This window comes from Aythya fuligula, chromosome 18, assembly GCF_009819795.1.
Source record: "Aythya fuligula isolate bAytFul2 chromosome 18, bAytFul2.pri, whole genome shotgun sequence".
In the NCBI taxonomy this organism is placed as follows: domain Eukaryota; kingdom Metazoa; phylum Chordata; class Aves; order Anseriformes; family Anatidae; genus Aythya; species Aythya fuligula.
The window spans coordinates 9756158-9773746 of record NC_045576.1 but is presented as its reverse complement, the minus strand read 5'-3'; the positions used below and the strand labels follow the sequence as shown (position 1 = coordinate 9773746).

Here is a 17589-nt window from a genome sequence, read left to right as displayed (position 1 = left end):
TTCGCTTCTGGCCGAATTTCAATAACGAAAAATGATGTTCTCCCTGATTAAAAACCCCTTTGCTGTTTCCCCAGGGTACAATCTCTTTGTATGCTTTCCACCTAAGATGAAGCACTGAATTTCCTGGGACGTTTAAAAGACTGGCTTTGTCACACCTGAAATTGACTACAATGACAAATGAAACCATACCAGAAGCATTGTGAAAAAACCTAAGTAGGTTGGGTAAGAATATACAGGGGTCTAATTCATTGTTATTCTGCTACATAACTTACATTTTATATCCAAAAATTGTTTGTGTACAACCTACAAGTTTAGCGAATGCTAGAGGAAAACAGAAAGCAGGTTTCTAAGGAAATAATTCTCTTATTCAGCAAGCTTATTTTCCTGACACTACATATATTTTATGATATTTAGTTACTTCTCAAGAAATAACTAAAGGGAAGGTGAGGATGTCCCATTTATGAAGTACACTATATTTGCAACAGCATGCAGAAATTTATTGGCAGTTGTTAATAAAATATGATAGTTGAGGAGTTTTTAAATATATTCTAACATAGCTAAAGAATAACAAAGTAAGTTCAAAATAACAGCATGGCCAAAGATTACTTGAATTTGTCTAAACTTCTGGCTCTGACACTTTTCCTTTCAAACAACAAAACTATTTTTTCTTTTCTACATTGCAAATGCAACTTCAAGGCATGAACGCTTCATAGTCCCACATTGGTTTAGATAAGAGTCAATAAGGCTAAGAAAAACACATTTTATAATGTATTTAAAATTAGCTAGTTTTAGTATTCATTATGTGAAAAGCAAATTTAATCACAATCAAAACTCAACTTTTTTAAAAAAACATTTAACCAAGAATGCCTAGAATACAAAGAACTTGAACAATAAAACATTTGATAGAGATAATCAGAAAATGCTGCAAGGCAAACAAAAAAAAAAATCTTATTACTCGTAAGAAGCAACAATATTAGCAAAGTGATGCAAGTTTTACTTTTCATGTAGGAAGTTATTACTGTTAACAACAAATATCTGAACTCTTCATAATACAGTCTGCTAAGCCTTGGCCTCTCTGCTTAGTAGAGAAAGCACAGAATTTACCAAAACTTTTCACGCTATTTTTAATTAAAATTTAAAATATCTGAGCTACTGATGTAGGCATATCATAAAAGTAAAAACACATTAGAACCACAAGCAGCAACTATAGTGCAATGTTAAATTCAGTACGTGACCTTAGAAATACATGACCTACATAAGGATTTCATGTTCCCCATAATAAAACTCATTATATTCCTAGATGTAACCACACTTCTGTTCCTCCATGTTTTTAAATTACTCTAATTTCTCCATCAAGTTTTTTTGGAAACACCTCTGACTCCTACTCAAGGAATTTTTGAGCTTTCCTATTTTCTCCATCAGGAACAGCCCACTGCCTGGACTAAGATTCTAGTTATTAAAAGGGAAGAAAAGAGATTAACGCACTGAAAAGCCTCTTGAACCTTGCCAGTGGGAGGCAAAGCCTAAGCCATCAATACAACTCAACATTTTTGGTTAAAAATTTTATATTTCTATATTTAAAAAAAAATAAAAACAAAAAAATAACACACAGAAAGCCAAGCTCTTATTTATACTAACTTAAATTCAAAGTAATGCTTTCAAGTTTGCTAGAGACAGTCTTTGTTTCTACCAGAGTATGGCATCTGGTTTTGACCATCAGGTATTATTTTCATTGACTTATCAGTAAATATATTTAAATTATTTCTGCGAAATAAGACATTTGAACGTTTTTTTCCTGTTCATACTACATATATTCATTATTAGCCTTTTCGAGCTTTATAATTTCATTTCTGGAAGACTGACTCCTACACAAAATTTTGATGACTAAATTCAGTGATGAAAACTCTTTAGTAATATAGCCGAAATTTCAAGCTAATAAGTAAGTAATGCACTTCTTATTTTACCCCGAGATTCCAACTATTGAGACGTGCTTCGAGGTCACTGTCATCCAAAGCAGTGGTTTTTTTATGATGGTCCTGGAACACAAAAAGTCAAACGAAATATCAGAAGAGCTGAGAGAGGCATAGTGCAAATAAAAGCTTTTCATTAAATTTGGCAATGCCTACTCTGCTCTTCCTAACTGTGTCATGGTACTTGTCACAGCTTTAATCTAAATAGCTGTTACCAGTAGCATACTGTGCTAGAAAGGAGTTCAGAGGAGGATGAATCACCCTCCCGCCTCACTTTAATACAGCTCTTTATTTTACTTACTAATTCCAAAGCAATGGCCTCCTCTACACAGGGTGTGTTCACAAAAATAAATAAGACAAAACTCCATTCTTCAGGGAACACACTCTAGAAATGAGCCATGCTTAACTGTCTTTGGCAGCTGATGGGAGAGCCATACAAGCTTCCAGTTTGACCTACTTGCCGTTCACTTCCTCCAGAGTTCTTAGTTGTGCCCAGTAAAGAAAAGTAAGAACAGTCTATATGAATTGCTAACAAGTCAATAGCCCACTCCCAGCTGCAATTGTTCTAAGCTGTTCCTCTGATACAATCAAGAAATAAACGTGGACAGATCTAGAATATACATACATCAAATAAAATATTTCATGGAGGTGTGGGACCTATAATTGATGCACTGACTATGATGAAGAAACTAGAAGAGATGGACTTCTCTGAGGTAATGAATACTGGATTTTAAAAGGCTACAAAACACATTTATAAAACAGAACAGCAACATCATATGTTTTAATAGCTTTAATTTTTCAGGAGTAATTTTTAGTTTTAAATGCTTGCTGTCATACAATACCATTAAATAGTTTGGACTAGAAGAGTTTTACTTGAAGTCTGACTGCTGTCCTTCAATCAGTTATAATGCTAGTTGTTGAGAGTTTGATAAAACAAGCTGTCCAAAGTTCACTCAAAGGTCAGCTATCATTAAAGAGAACCAAATCCATCTATGCAGATTTTTTTTTAAATCTATTACTGCAAATACAAGATGATATCAATACAACCAATTTGCAAATCCTGTGGATAACAGCACATCTAACACGAAACACATTATACTAAACACAGCTCAACCTTTACGATGAATTGAGAGTATCCTATCAGAATTTTTTTCCTGTGCACAGAGGACAGATTCTGATGACCTTTAGTCTATGTCACTTCTTCCTAAATATCTCTATCTGTACACAGGGATCATGACTCATGCAATTGGAAATAACAGCTTTACAGGAATATATAAAAAGAACTCATTGAAACTACAGCAGGTTTTATTACGAGGAGAAGCATCTTACAGACAGCGATGCAGCTAGGTTATCTTCATCTGTCCGGTGAGGAGGGCTTGTAGACTGTGATCTTAATGTTGGCTTTCCATTGAACGTGAATCTCTCCCTGTTGTTATAACAAGAGTAAGCAGAAAGAAAATAATTTTTAATACTTGTGGCACACAACAGAGCTTACCCTTAATAAGATCCTTTCTACAACAGTAGATGATTATCCAGATGTAAAGGTCAAAAATAGTATATACGTATATATGGTATATTAAGAGGTGGTTTTTGCACTTCTCAGTCACTACAGTACCCAACACCTCTCAACAGATTTTAGAATAAACCTAAGTTCACCAAGAGGGCTGATTTAGGAGAACATGTTGTTAAGACAAAATTCCTAAGCACATGAGACAGCATGGGATGCTGTCTGACAACTCAGAGAACAGAAAAGGAACGATGATGTTGGTTGTCTGCACCACAGGGGAGATTAGTCTGGGAACTACTAAAAATGAGGTTAGATCAAGGTATACCTTCATGTAACATACAAACCTGAAGACAAGGACAAGAACCACACAAACAGCTCAACAGAAAAGCAATGACTTGAAAGGCCAGGGTGAAGAGTAACATGTGAAAGAAACAAGTCGTATATACTACCGTAGTTGCACCTCATTTCAGCTCTCTTTCAGGGACTATAGCGATATACACGGGAGGGACAGTGAGAAAAGCCCCGCAAGCAATACAGGATATAGTACAGAATAAACAAGTATTCTGTCCAGTACAGAAAAGAAGGAGACAAGGATGCTTTGAAAATGCTATTAATACAAAGCATTTGCACAAGAGGTCTCACGTAGCAGAAGATAACTGTCATTCATGAACCTGGACAAGAGATGCCTCCCAGTTACAGAACAATGAAAGAAGAGAACAGCAGCACAGAACAAAAACAACACAAGAACTGTAAAAGTTTGTTAAATAGGTTGATACAGCAAAGGATCCAAAACAGTAGCAGAACACCCTTCAGCATATACTTGGGTGTCAATTCCATATGTATTAAAGTAATTAAAGACTCCTGTTAAGTCAATCCACCTTCCTGTGACTAGCTACATAGTATTAAAATCAAGTCAGACCATTAAAATGCCTTTCATTCTTTCCATCCAGCAGAAAATTAGACTATAAGATATGCCAAAAGACACTGAGATGAATTAAGTGTTTATGAAGTGAAAGACAACCGTTGGATGTACAATATAAACTAGTCACTTCTAGGAAGACATACACAAACTTCTCATGAAGCACACCAGCCCAGCTTTCATCAGAACAGCAGGGAATTGTGAAATATAACAACTGGAAGCATATCTTCCCTTCTAGCAGCAGTAAATACGAGCAACATATATGGACGCAGAGTAACTATTACGAGCAGTAAAACAGATAAGTTTAGTTAGAAAAGAGGCAAAAAAGCTGAAAGGAAACATAGTAATACAATGACTTTCTCTAGCATTCTAAATCATACATATCTTACCAGAATTTAATTTTATGTGCTAGTAAGATGATTTTGTGTAAAGATTTGTTGTCTTTCACTGCAAGTCTGCACTTTTATCAAAGGACTTTTCCAAACTACATTCAGGTTATCAAGCAATTAACGTTTCATTCATTTAAAACCAGAAAGAAAAGAATTCATGCTCCGATCATTGTGAGATTAAGGACTATAGATAAATATCCAAACCAGACAACAAGCTACCTGTAATATTTTTAAACTGGAAAAAGGAATGAAGAAAATTAGATATAGTCTTAGTTCTGCACTTGCTAGTTTGAAAAGGAACTGAAAGGAAGTCACTTTCTCTCTATAAACAAGCTCTGCAAAGACCACTAAGGATGGACTGCAATTCTGCTCATTCCAAATGTATACCACCCATTCACTCCCTTTTGCTTTCTGCTATTGAGTCAGCCTCCAGAAAGCACACGATGTTATGTAAGATTATTTATTTTTCCTTCCACAGCAGGTGAGTGAAGAACGGTCAGGCCTGACGCTAGCTCTGTGACCTGCCTCAACAAAAACCGAACTAGCATGGGAGAAGGAAGCAATTTGCTGCTAATAAAAGAGATTAGTAAATAATTTCCTACTAGGAACAAAGTAAGGGAAACTCACTGGTTCTTCCCAGTATAGCACAGCCACACACTAACCTTTAACAATGTTTTTGTGGCATAATCTGTAACACTACAAACATACAGTAGAATTTTCCTACAGTCAGAAGGGGGTCAGATTTTTGTCCAAACCTAACCATACATTACTAAAACCTGTTCTCTCAAGTTTCAAATTAAACATGCAGCTTTCTAGCACCTTCTTGCTTGGTCTTAGACAAATCTGACTTGGAAGTGGAGCATACGTATTTTTTATTTAGCCAGATAAGCAGCTTCTTATGTAAAAAGGCAAAATCTTCACACATAGCATGTATACTGTAAGATAAAAATAACTGAACAAAGCTTCTCCATTTGTCTGCTTCCTTTAGAGGAGAAAATCTCAAACAAACATGAAGAAGTTATTCATAAGCATTTCTCACTGGCATATCTGTTTTGCCTTGAGAAAATGTTTTAGCCCATCTGTAAGAATTAAGTCATGGTTGGAACATAAAATTTCCATCAAACTAAATATATCACACGCTTCTGGACGCAGCTTTCCTAATACATGTTCTGAAGTAGTGAGGCAAGTAAAACGTAACAAGATCCCCATCTGCTGGCTCCTTACAAACTGCAGATTCCAGAAGATTTTTTGTACTTAATCTCTTTACTTGCACTGATGGCACGTTCAAAACTAAAAATTCAAAGAAAAACACAATCCTAATATAGACGCTTGCAAATAAGTATTAAAGAAACTATCCCCATGAAACATAATATCTGAAACATTCACCTGCAGTGTTTCTTCCCACATAACTCATGCATTTAACATAGTTTCTCACTGCCTTAAAGATTAATTCTTGTTAATCTACAGGGACATCAAAATTTGCAACTGCCAACACAAATTCACGTTTCCTTGTACACAGTTCCATCCTCAGCTTGAGTACACATCAGCAAAATCATGCCTATAGCGCTAGGTTTCACTTCCAGAACTCATTACTGCTGGCATGGTATAATGGGCAACATGGGTCTCCTGGAAACTTACCAGAGCCTTGGAAACCAACTGTTGATCACCAACATAGATATTGCTGTAGTCCCACAGGGCCAAAAAAAAAAAAAAAAAAAAGTGAAATAAAGCTTCACTATCCTGCCCACATCTCAGGGAACTTTGCAAGACCTACCTAAATCCTGGGTTCAGATATGGAATGGGAAAAGGGGTCAGGCTTCCAATGTCCTACTATAATCCAGGAAGAGAAAAGAAAAAAAAAAAAAAAAAAAGGTAAAGAACACAAGGGAGGGAGTAGGCAGGCCTGTGCCTCAGCCTTCCTCAGAAGTGGACAAGCACAAGCTGGATACAGAGGGAGGAGTATGCTGTCTCACATCCTATTCAAATAACACCCCAGCTGACACTACAAGTAAGGAACTCAGAGCAATTAGATGCTTTTTTTTTTTTTTTTTTTTTTTTATGCTGCAAACATGGCATGGTACAGGAATCAGTGCCAGAAGTTCTATTAAGAAGATTTATTAGAAGTAATAAATCTGTATCAGCACAACTCCACACTGTTAGGCCTGAATGATATTTCAGCATGGTCATATCAGAGCACTTGGGTATGAGCAAACAGAAGATCCCTTAGTATTAACGTTGTAGGACTTGGAAATAGGACTGATGCTCTTTAAATGACTGTTACCACTGCATAATTAATGGATACATATGAGGAAAAGTTTTGAGATACTGAATATTAACATGACATAACTTGCAAGTGCCTGTCACCTGCAAAAATGACAGCTGAACTATTTGAAACTGCAAGACTCAGCACTGTGATAGAAGGAACGTGAAATGTGCACTATAAACACAATTAACTATGTTTTAAGGACAATTATAACACTTATGAAAAATATAACTGAACACATCAAAAAGCTTTAGACTTCTGAAACAAAACCTATGAGCATATTTCTAACGCAGTGAAACCAAACCAGAGGTTTCACACAGAATGAGAGCAAACACTTCCTCTTGTACAGAGCTTACTTAGGGTGTGCACATAATCCAGAGCTACCTATAATAGTGCTTTTTTCTGCAAGGATTTGAGAGTTTAAACATTAACTAAAACGTCAAAATAAGCAAACAAAAGGCAATTCCATTCATGACTGAAATGCAGCTATGTAAAAATGGACATAAAACTCGATCATTAGTACAAAGTAGCACTATATAAGAGAAACTGAAGGAAAGGAAATATTTAAGAATAGAATATAGATTAAGTTTACCAAAGATTCAAAGTAGGACAGAAAAAAAAAGCCTATGATTTTCCACAGTGTTCACTGACCAGCATGGCACATCTTTGATACTAGAGACATTTTTCTAAGCCAAAAGGAAACCAAGACTTAATAACCTGATACATTTTACCCCTTTACCTGCTTGCTTTGTAAATTGGATAGAAAACAAAGAAGCTCTATAACCAACTGACTGGAAATACAGACGCTGCTTAAGCTTGCTGCACTTGCAAACCTACAAAGAGGCTGTCCAATGGATTGCAAGAACAAGATACAGCTACAAATACTCAGGATTCTGATGTACAGCTTCAGATGAACAATACTTAAAATTTTGTGTTACCCTAATGACAAACATGCAAGATATAGGCAAAGAGAGTGCTAGTCGTCAACACTGCATGATGTAAATCAAAATATATTAAATCAAACTCAATGAGAGAATGAGAGATTGTACAGACAAGGACAAACTTATTGCTAACAATCCCACAGACAGCAGTTCTGAGTCTTTATCCTCAAGTTCTGAAAAGTACAGCTTCTGACCTGTAAACTAAGATTCAAAAGACTAATGAGAAAAATAAATCCTGCTATTTCCTAAAGAAGCCATCATGAAACACAGGACAAACAGGCCAAGAAGTTTTTATTAGAAGAATTATCACACTTGCTAGAAGATGTATCAAATACATTTTTCTTTTTATGCTTTTCTTTCTTTGTCACAGAACAACAAAACTTGCTGATCTTCAGGGATCCACTACTCAATTTCCTCCAACTTCTGACCGTGAACAACAGAACATTATTTAAATCTACCATCTGTATGCTTATTCCTATTTTTATTCTCTCTATAGAAAAACTATTAAAAACTATTTTACATGAAGTTCCTTGCAGCATTATCATCTTAGAACATATTTTAAAAAAATATTATACGGTTGCTTTCCCCAAGTTCTTTGTCATTTGCGTATTGTATGTTCCTTTTATTTTTAACTAAACGGAAACAGTGAGGATTGATCTACCTCAGCTTCATTAGTTAATACCACTCTTGTATGCTGGTGTACAGAAACTGGAAAGAGAAGACTGTGCAAGAACTCCAGGGGGACAATAACTGTTCTGATCTACTTCAAGAAAAACGTGGCCTGAGAGTCTTCATCTACATCGTCTTTTACCACATCACTCTTCCTTCCTGCCTGTGCATTTGTCTGTGCTTCCCTCTCCCAATTAAGTACTTTTGTATGAATTTTGTCTCTTGCCTTGTGACCACTGTGCTTTGCCACCATAATATCTGAGGTCTGAAAAACATAATCAGAGTATCAGCTTATTTGATAGCTGTTTAGAACGTCAGAACAATAGCTATTATCTACTTCTGAAGTCTACAGAGGATACACTATTACCACAAAGTGAGATAAGAATGTTGCAATAATATGGACAGAGATCATTTAGGAAATTAGCTCTTTGGGCCATCTATGAGTTGCCCATGGTAATCATCAGACCAAATCACTATAAAGCCTTCTCTTCAGGCACTGCTAAATTTTCCAAACTGTTTGCCCTATTGATTTTCCATACTGTCTGTAACTATAAGGAGAATAAAAGGAAGGGGAGAGGATAGAACTATGAGATTTGGAAGATGACTTACAGGAAGTAAACATAGCAGAGGAATGAAATAACAGAAAAAAGAAGAAAAACAGCAATCATTAAGATAAAAGCTATTAATGAAATTTCTGTTCATAAAGTACGAGTACTGTATTCAACATGAGTCCATGAGAAAGTGTAATAAATTCAAATTCAAACATGCAGAGCTTATCAACCAAGTATACGTTAAATATGAATCAAATACTGAATAAAGCAAATGAAGAAATCTTACCCATATGTAAGTGATGTTGCTAGAGATAATTCTTCTTTAGAAGGTATTTTCGACAATTCCTCACGTCTGGATTCACTGTTTCCTAGTTCTCCTATAACCCAGTCAGGTAAGCACTCTGGGCTACTACTCCGAACTCTTGGTGAATTTGGTTCATCAAAATAAATCGACTGTAGTTAAAAATACATACAAAATGTATCAGAGACTTTAAAGTATTTTCAGAATACGATTAAGCAAATTTAACTGATAAAAAGTTACACTCACCATATATGAAGGTAAAGTTTTCAGTATTCCTGGTTCTGGTTTGTGTGTAAAAGGACCTTCTAGCAAACCCCGTTTCAGCATGTGGAGCAGAAGTTTTGCATATAAGTTCCGATTCTTCCTTCCCGCTACTCCTGTACCTGCTCCTGAGGGTTCACATAGTTTTTTAATCCACAGTGCACATCTTTGTCGTTCTAAAATAAATTTTAAAAAATATTATAAACATATATGTATATAAAAGTACTATATGTCAGAGAAAATTGAACATGCAGAAAGAACAAAAGCCATTTCTGATCACCATTTTTTGTGGATGCTTACCTTCCACCCAAAAGTTTAAAGCTAAACCAACAAAAATCCCGAATGACTGAACCAAAGTACCTAGATTTAAAATAAGTCTTTAACAATAGCTCAGATTTCTCCGATTCAGAAATATTTTCTATAGATTCAAATTTACTAGAAGCTTACATGACTTCTAAAAGCAGCACGTTCAGATTAAATCTCTAATGATTACAAAGCCCACAGATGACAAAGATTTCTGAACTCCTTCATCTCATCAGGAACTGAGGGCTGTTGCTCACTGCAAGGTGATGTATGTAACTACAACATACAGCTTGTATAAGAAACAATATTTTATGAACATATTGAGTCTTCATTCGTTCTAAAATTCTCTACACAAGCATTGCTGCCAGATGATGAAACTACTTATATGATTAAATAGTCACAAACCAAAGCCTCAGCTTGTAGATTGCATGTATTTAATAATAATAAATTTGTTTCTAAGCACTAGCTTTATAAGACGTTATTTATGAATGACGCTTAAACCATCACAAGTTCCTAACCAAATTAAAAACTTCTAAAAAATATTTTCAATTTGGTAAATGCAATCTCAGAATTAATGCCTTTTAAAAGCTTTTAGTTTCTACTCATTTTTAAAAATGGAGAAACCAATATATTTATGCAAAATCACATTTACAGCCAAAAATATAATACACGTAAGTCCAAAAAATAATAGCAACGGCAACCTAATTTTTTTTTTTTTTGGGAGGGGGCAGGGGGTGCTCAACTTACAATACCTTGTAACATCAAGCATTACACGTAACAATTACCAATAACCTGGAGTTTTGTCATTAGTGTTTCTCTACATATGCATTTTGCGACATTTACCTGACCTATGCTGTAGCTTTAGAACATGAGGCTTCATATCCACAACACAGTGATCAAATTCTGCATCTAGTTTTTCCCACGTTTCCTCTTCACCATTCATTTTGAAAGAACGCAAAGCAACCTGCAAAATTATTCATATTGATGAGATTGAATACCACTATAGAGTGGTCTCTATTCATATTGGGCCAGGAGAAAAGGAAACTTTTTCATTAGATTCACGCAAAAATAACTGTGGTTTGCATTACAAATGACATTCAATTAAACTTTCTACAAGAATATGTGTGTCTAGTTTTCAAAATAGTCAGCCACACAAAAAGGTATTCGGTAGGCATAATTTGTTAAAAACGGCACCTACATTAATTTGTGTAATGGCTACGTTCATCCGAGTTTATCTTCCTTGTAATTAGCAAACTTGTAAACTTCTTTATTAAAAGGAAAAAAGAAACTGGAGGAAAAGCACTAAGCATACTTAGAAGTGGCACAACTAACGTACATTGGCAAAATATTAAATATCCCGTTAAAAGAAAAAGACAGCCAAAAAGGCTCTTTTTATCCAAGCTCTCTGGCTACAGAGCTCCCGGTGGGGTCAGGCAGGGTTCGCTGCGCCTTGCGGCTCCTGAGCAGCACCGAGATTTGGGAGGGCCGGGCCCAGCCCCACAGCCCAGCCCACCCCACCCTGCAGCCAGCCCGGGATTACAGCTCCGTCCCCGCAGGGTGAGAGCCGCTATTTCTTTATTTCTCCTCCTCCTGCGGGTGCCTCCCTGCGGTTTCACCGCGCGGCGCTGCCGCCTGTGGGGCTTCCCTGAGGGGACCTGCAGCGGCTGCCTCCCTCAGCGACACCTCCCGCGGTGACAAACTCGGAGGGACAGCCAGGCTGCTGCTCCCCCCTTGCCTGCTGTCACCCACACCGACCCCAACCGGCACCCCCGGTCCCCATCACCCCCTTTTACCTCGCTCTTTAACCCCGCAGCGCCCGGGCCCTGCCCTGTGGGGCAGCGGGCGCCCGGGGTGGCACAGCACGGGAAGGGCCGCGACGGGGTCGGCGGCTCCCGGTGCCTCGGAGCGGGACCAGGCCGGCGGCCAACGGTTCAAACCGACCCCACCCCCGCTCCCGGCGGCCTCCGCTGACAGCCGGCCCCGGCCTGGCCCCTTCCGTTTCCGCGCTGTGCCGCGGGGGTGGCCCCGAGACGCGATCGGTCCGGGCCCGGGCCCGGTGGAGGCCCCCCGGGGCTGGCGGCGCCCTGAGAAGGGAGCGAGGGGCGGGCGCGGCTGTGGAGGCCGCTGTGGCCCCGGCCTGGGGGCGCTGCTTCTGAGGGGATTTTTGGGGAGCGGGTGGGTTTGGGAGTGCCCAGAAGCACTGTGGCAATTTGTGCTTGTATTGCACGGAAAGGAAATGCATAAATAAAGATTTGGGGAGGGAAAGATATGTGCTGTGTTAAGAAACGCGGGCAGTGCCCGCGCACGCTGTGGTGTCCAGGGGGATAGATGTCGCCTTGTCACCACCTTCAGCTGCCGTCCTGGAGGCTGCCGCTGGCCCGAGCCAGCACTCAAAGTCACCACACCATCACCTTGTGGATTTCGACATGGGTGAATAAGCTCTTTTGGAAGCTGGTGTATTTCTAAATTGTGTAGGTGTGTCTCTAAGTTGTGCAGTCATCGCTGTGCCCAACACTCTTCCCCCAATGTACACACACATAAATACTGATCCCTGTTCATGCACACGCTGGTAACCCCAAGAGGGTCCAGCAGATTCTCTGATGGAGCACCAAGAGAGATGTAGGAGACGCCAGAAATTCCATGAGGTTCACTAAGAGCCTTGTTATGCAGATGTGCCAGGTGCTTCAGCACTGTGGTGGAGCCTGCTACAAAAACAAAGGTGTAAAAGGCGTGGGAGGCAACTCTGGGTTGGTTTGGCTGCCTTCCTTTGCTTATTTGTTGTAATTGTTGCTAGTTGGATATCAGCTGAAACTTTTTAGCTGTTGTTTGGTCCGCATCTTTGTTACAATCAAAACCAAAACACCTCCACTCAAAGCTTGGTGAAAAATGTTTGGCACTCTGAAATGGAAGGTCAGCAAATGAGAGGTAGCTTTTGAGTTCTGAGCGAAGTTTTTGTGGCTTCGTAGTGGGTACCACTGAGCAGAGAAAATGACACTGAAATGGCAGGTGCAGGCCGAATAATTTCAGAGCCAATTTTAACTACATTTTTCCAATATTGCTAAGTAAATTTTGTTCAAGTATATCCTCATAGATAATAGATCAATTTTGGCTTCATCTTAAACCACTTAGTATGCTTAATATTGCTTATCTGTCTTATGAAGCTATCCTAAGGGCAGAAAAAAGGAGAGAGTGTTGTGGGGAGAAAAAAAACAAACAAAAAACCTGAAAAGTCCATGCCTGACCTTTCTAAAATAAGTCAGAGGTTATGCTTTTCATTTTGTAGCCACATCAAAAAATCATTAATTAGTCCAAAAGAATTAGAGAAACCTCCCAGTCCTTTTAGCTCTTCAGCCACACAGCTCTTTGGCATGCATGTATGATTCTAAATAAAACTTCTGACCTCTTTGATCGATTTAAGTATTTCTCTTTCCCCAAAATCTGTCATTAGCCTATTGTGTGTATAGCATCTAAAATGCTTTCATCTGGAGCATGTAAACTCTTCAACTCTTCAAAGCTTGATTTACATGCACATATAAATTAAACAAGAATTTCTTAAATGTATGGTAGAAAATTGGCTGTTTTCTTTGATTTCTCAGCTAATCTCCAGCAGAAATGATTCTGTATCAGTGCTCATTTGGTGATGGCTATGACAGCTATACTGGTTGCCTGCATAGATTTCATGCAACTCCTTAAATCAACATTTGCATAGTAGCAGTGCAAAAGATAACTGATGGAGTCGATTACAAAGATTATTATCTTTAAATTCTAAATTTAAAATAATTGTCATTCAACATATTTTTGAAGATATGACTACTTTCAATGTTTTAAAACACTGTGGATTTTTGCCACACAGACTAGCAGGAAACCAACTTGCTCAAACTTGCAGAAATTTTCACTTCTGAATTACCACTTTGGATACCCAGATTGGGAATTTTGTAATCATTAGGAAATCAATCTGTTAAGTCAGTCCAAATCACAGGAGACAGCCAAGTGTTTGCTTACCGATTAGGCTATGGGAGGCCCAATACACAAGGCATAGCAGAAAACATTACCAATAGCAGCCAGAGAGGTTGAAGACTACCTGCACTGATTTGGCAATTGCATAACTTCTGTCCAAAAAGAAGGAAAACCAAAAGATCCGAGTGATGACTGTGGTCTTGTCTTCGGTCAAAGCTGCAACCTGGACATGATGAGTACAGATGTGCACTGACACTCCAGAGGAAATCACTCCAGATACAGAGTTGTAGAACACACAAATATCTCAACGAGAATACAGAACAAATTCCCAATTTGAATTGCAAAAATATGTTCATTTAAGTAAAACACGTGGTACTTTTTTCCCCCAAAACTCATTTTACAATGTTCTCTTATCTCTGAAACTGTCTCAGCAGGTTGTCACAAGTAACACAAGCACAGCTTATGGCATTTGGCATTCTTTCAAACATCTTAAAAAAAAAAAAAAAAAGCAGGTTTCACTCCACTCACTCATACCAGCAGCATTTGGAACACCTCTAGTTGCAATACATTATTTTTCAGACCTTCTAAGCAAACCTTTCATGTCTGAAAAGTTGCAATTCAAAAACACTTCTCTACTTCAAAGGCTTAGCAGGTCACACACTCCCAGCACCCTCCTCCCCTTCTTGCTTCAGGAGACTAGACAATAAATTCAGCATACGAACATTGACTCCTAAGGGTGATTCTTTCAAGTAGTCAAATACTGCACATTCAGCTAGGAAGCTGGGCCAGCTGACATGATCAGTTGTCATCCTGCTGTAACTGGGATAACTTAACATTGCTTAGAAAAATCTGAATGTTCCTGGGGCAACTGTTTTTGTGCAAAATACAAATAATTTCAGGGAAAAGTAGCATTTGCGTGGCAGCAAAAGCTAGCTTTACTTATCCCAACTTCACAGTGTTTAGCTATGAAAGACAAGTTAATATTAAACTGTGTTTGGTATCTCAACTACCTTCCTGAACATCCTGATCCCAATGTTTTATCCACAAAACACTGAGAGGAGATTTCCAAACAGATAGGTTCCTGCCAGATGATTTATGTGTTTATTAAAGGTGGCTATGAATATTTTGGCTTCTATGTCAGATGTTATTCAAAGATCCCATTTAAACATGTTTAGGAAGCAAAACAGTACATGTTGTACCCACAAAATAGAGAAATTTACTCAGGTAACTGAAGAGGCTCTCTCTACATTAGAGAATTGAATTCCTGATAAGTGCAAGTATTAAATACTTAATAACACCTGCCTCAATCTCTTCTTAAAAATACAAAATATAAGAACAAATGATTTGAAGAATACTGTTAAAATATTCATGTGCAGCCTTAAAAGAAGAAAAGTTAATAAGAGTACATTCAAAGTTTTTTTTAATGGTGGCTTTAGCAACTTATATTTCTAGTTTGATCTTGTTGTTAATGTTAAGTGGATCTTTTTTAAAGCTTTAAAGTAGCCTGATTACTCTGCGGCTTTCTGCTGCTTCAAATCACAGAGGAGGACTTAATACTTCGGAGGGAAGCACCTGTGACTCACTGTAATCTATTGCAGAGGAATATCTGTTTTTTGCTTATCACTTTCTAGTAGATTGAAATTATATATTTTTTTTCTGAATGGAAATATGGACATAAGCACAAAAATTGCCACACTGGATCATGTGATCTACCTGTATCATAAACCAAATGAAAAGTATAGTTTACTTCAGAGCTACCTACTGACCAGAAATCATTATTATTGCTCAATGGTGCATAGTTCTCTTTCTTTAAAAAGGAATCAGCTATGTTGCATAATATTTAAACAGCGTTAAAAATTAACTGATGTTTAGAACAACCATTTCAGGTGAAGTTCAAGTCACAAAAACATAAATAGTTCTATTAATTTTATCAAGTTTTTTCTTAAGAGTAAAAGAATTCTCTATCTGATGCTATTGATATTTAAATGATGGTCAGACACAGCTTCTAAATGCATTTGGAAAGCTTGGTCTTTCTACTTACATAAATTCTGGAAAATCCTATGATGACCCTCTGTCTCTCTATAATTAAAGGTCCACTCCCTATCACAGGGGAGAGGAAATGGAATCAGAATCCAGCTAATTACTGATGATGAAGGCCTTCTCTATAAAACAGTTAAGAGCTGAAGGATTTGACTGAGGATTAGGTAATATTAAATAAGAACACACTATTGGCAGAAAATTACTTTATTCTAAAGGGGTTGCTATTGAGAAAGTGATTTACAATTACATAAACATTGGCAATATGCAAAGAGAAGTAGTGTTGTGGGGATGTTGAATGAGGCAGAGAAAAGAGGATGGAAGTTAATGGAAAATGGCTGAAATAATGTGTCATAGCTTGTGAAAGAGGCTGCTAATAGCAGCAGTAGGAAAAACAGCTGAGACTGCGTTCTCAGAGAGTCCCAAGTTCACCTGGAATTTACCATCACAGGACCTAGGTTGTCCTTTCTTATATTTCATGGTTTGCCTCAGTAAGGCATTTAGCACTATATTTCTTTTTTAACTCATTCATGATCTTCACATGGTTTCATGTCTGATGGGTCCTTCTTCACAAGAGTTGAAAAGAAGCCACGTTCTGTTGAAAGCAAGAGGTTGAGAACTCAGGTTAAAATAACAGAACGTGCAATAGCTGAAAACAATGCATCTCGTGGACACAGCTGGGTAAGCAGTGAATTTCTGCATCACTGCAAAACCTCTGGAAGAAATACACTATTTTAATTTCTATTTTAATAAAAGTTAAGCAACATCCATCTGAAGCCAAGCCAAGCATAAGGAAGGATGTTGTCACCATGGATTAGGCTATGCTTTTTCCTTCACTTACAAATGAAAATAAGACTTGCAAGGAATATCAATAAAACACGTGCAAAGCATTTTGTCTTGCTGACAAACTTCAGTACTTAGTCTGTTTATTTATTCGAAACACCTGTGTGCCTGCAAGCCAGTTTCTCCAGCCTTGGTTCCTCACGATGGCTGTCAGCTGCTTCTTAATGCTTGACCCAATGTCAGAACCAGTCAGCGTAAAGTGGCAATACTTCAGCAGAAAAAATATATATATAAGAGGGCAAGTAAATGTGCTCGATTCTCAAGGCTGAAGGCTCTAGAAGTTGATGTAAGGATTTGTGAAATCCCAGAACATGTTACCTGTGGCCTGTTGTCTGGGCTAGGCCTCTGCCTGATGCCTTCTCAGAATAGAAGAGTGATTAAAGCAGGGCCCAGAAAATACAAAAGAAAAGAGAAAAGCACCTCTGTGCATTCTCCCCTTAGCTCAGGTCTTCCTAAATGCCCTGTGACTTTAGTGCAATACAGACAAACCAACTGGTCAAATAGGGCTTGAAGATGAATTGTTACATTGCCCCCTGACATGGACAGGCAGCTGTTTTGGAATTAGCCTGGCTCGTACCTTTGAAACAGGCAGGGAGAGTAAGATTGCCATTCACACACTGAACGGGCACAGTATAGGCGCAGGACTTCTCTTTATTCTTGCAGAAGAAGGACACGGTT

At 38.1% G+C, this 17589-nt stretch overlaps 2 protein-coding genes across 4 annotated transcripts in view; both read right to left on the bottom strand.

Moving 5' to 3' along the window:
• Positions 1–12009, bottom strand: part of CEP112 (centrosomal protein 112) — a 161619-nt gene extending 149610 nt beyond the window's left edge. For both annotated transcript variants that reach the window (XM_032199772.1, XM_032199773.1), the window contains exons 1-6: positions 11868–12009; positions 10918–11038; positions 9757–9947; positions 9496–9662; positions 3300–3396; positions 1965–2036 (exon numbers count right to left, since the gene is read on the bottom strand). In XM_032199772.1, the coding sequence (XP_032055663.1) occupies positions 1965–2036; positions 3300–3396; positions 9496–9662; positions 9757–9947; positions 10918–11017 (627 nt within the window). In that variant the 5' untranslated portion in view covers positions 11018–11038; positions 11868–12009. The remainder of the gene's footprint in view (positions 1–1964; positions 2037–3299; positions 3397–9495; positions 9663–9756; positions 9948–10917; positions 11039–11867) is intronic.
• Positions 12010–16259: 4250 nt separating this feature from the next.
• APOH (apolipoprotein H) overlaps positions 16260–17589 on the bottom strand; it is a 6676-nt gene continuing 5346 nt past the window's right edge. For both annotated transcript variants that reach the window (XM_032199775.1, XM_032199776.1), the window contains 2 exons: positions 17489–17589; positions 16260–16663 (listed from right to left, as the gene is read on the bottom strand). In XM_032199775.1, the coding sequence (XP_032055666.1) occupies positions 16593–16663; positions 17489–17589 (172 nt within the window). In that variant the 3' untranslated portion in view covers positions 16260–16592. The remainder of the gene's footprint in view (positions 16664–17488) is intronic.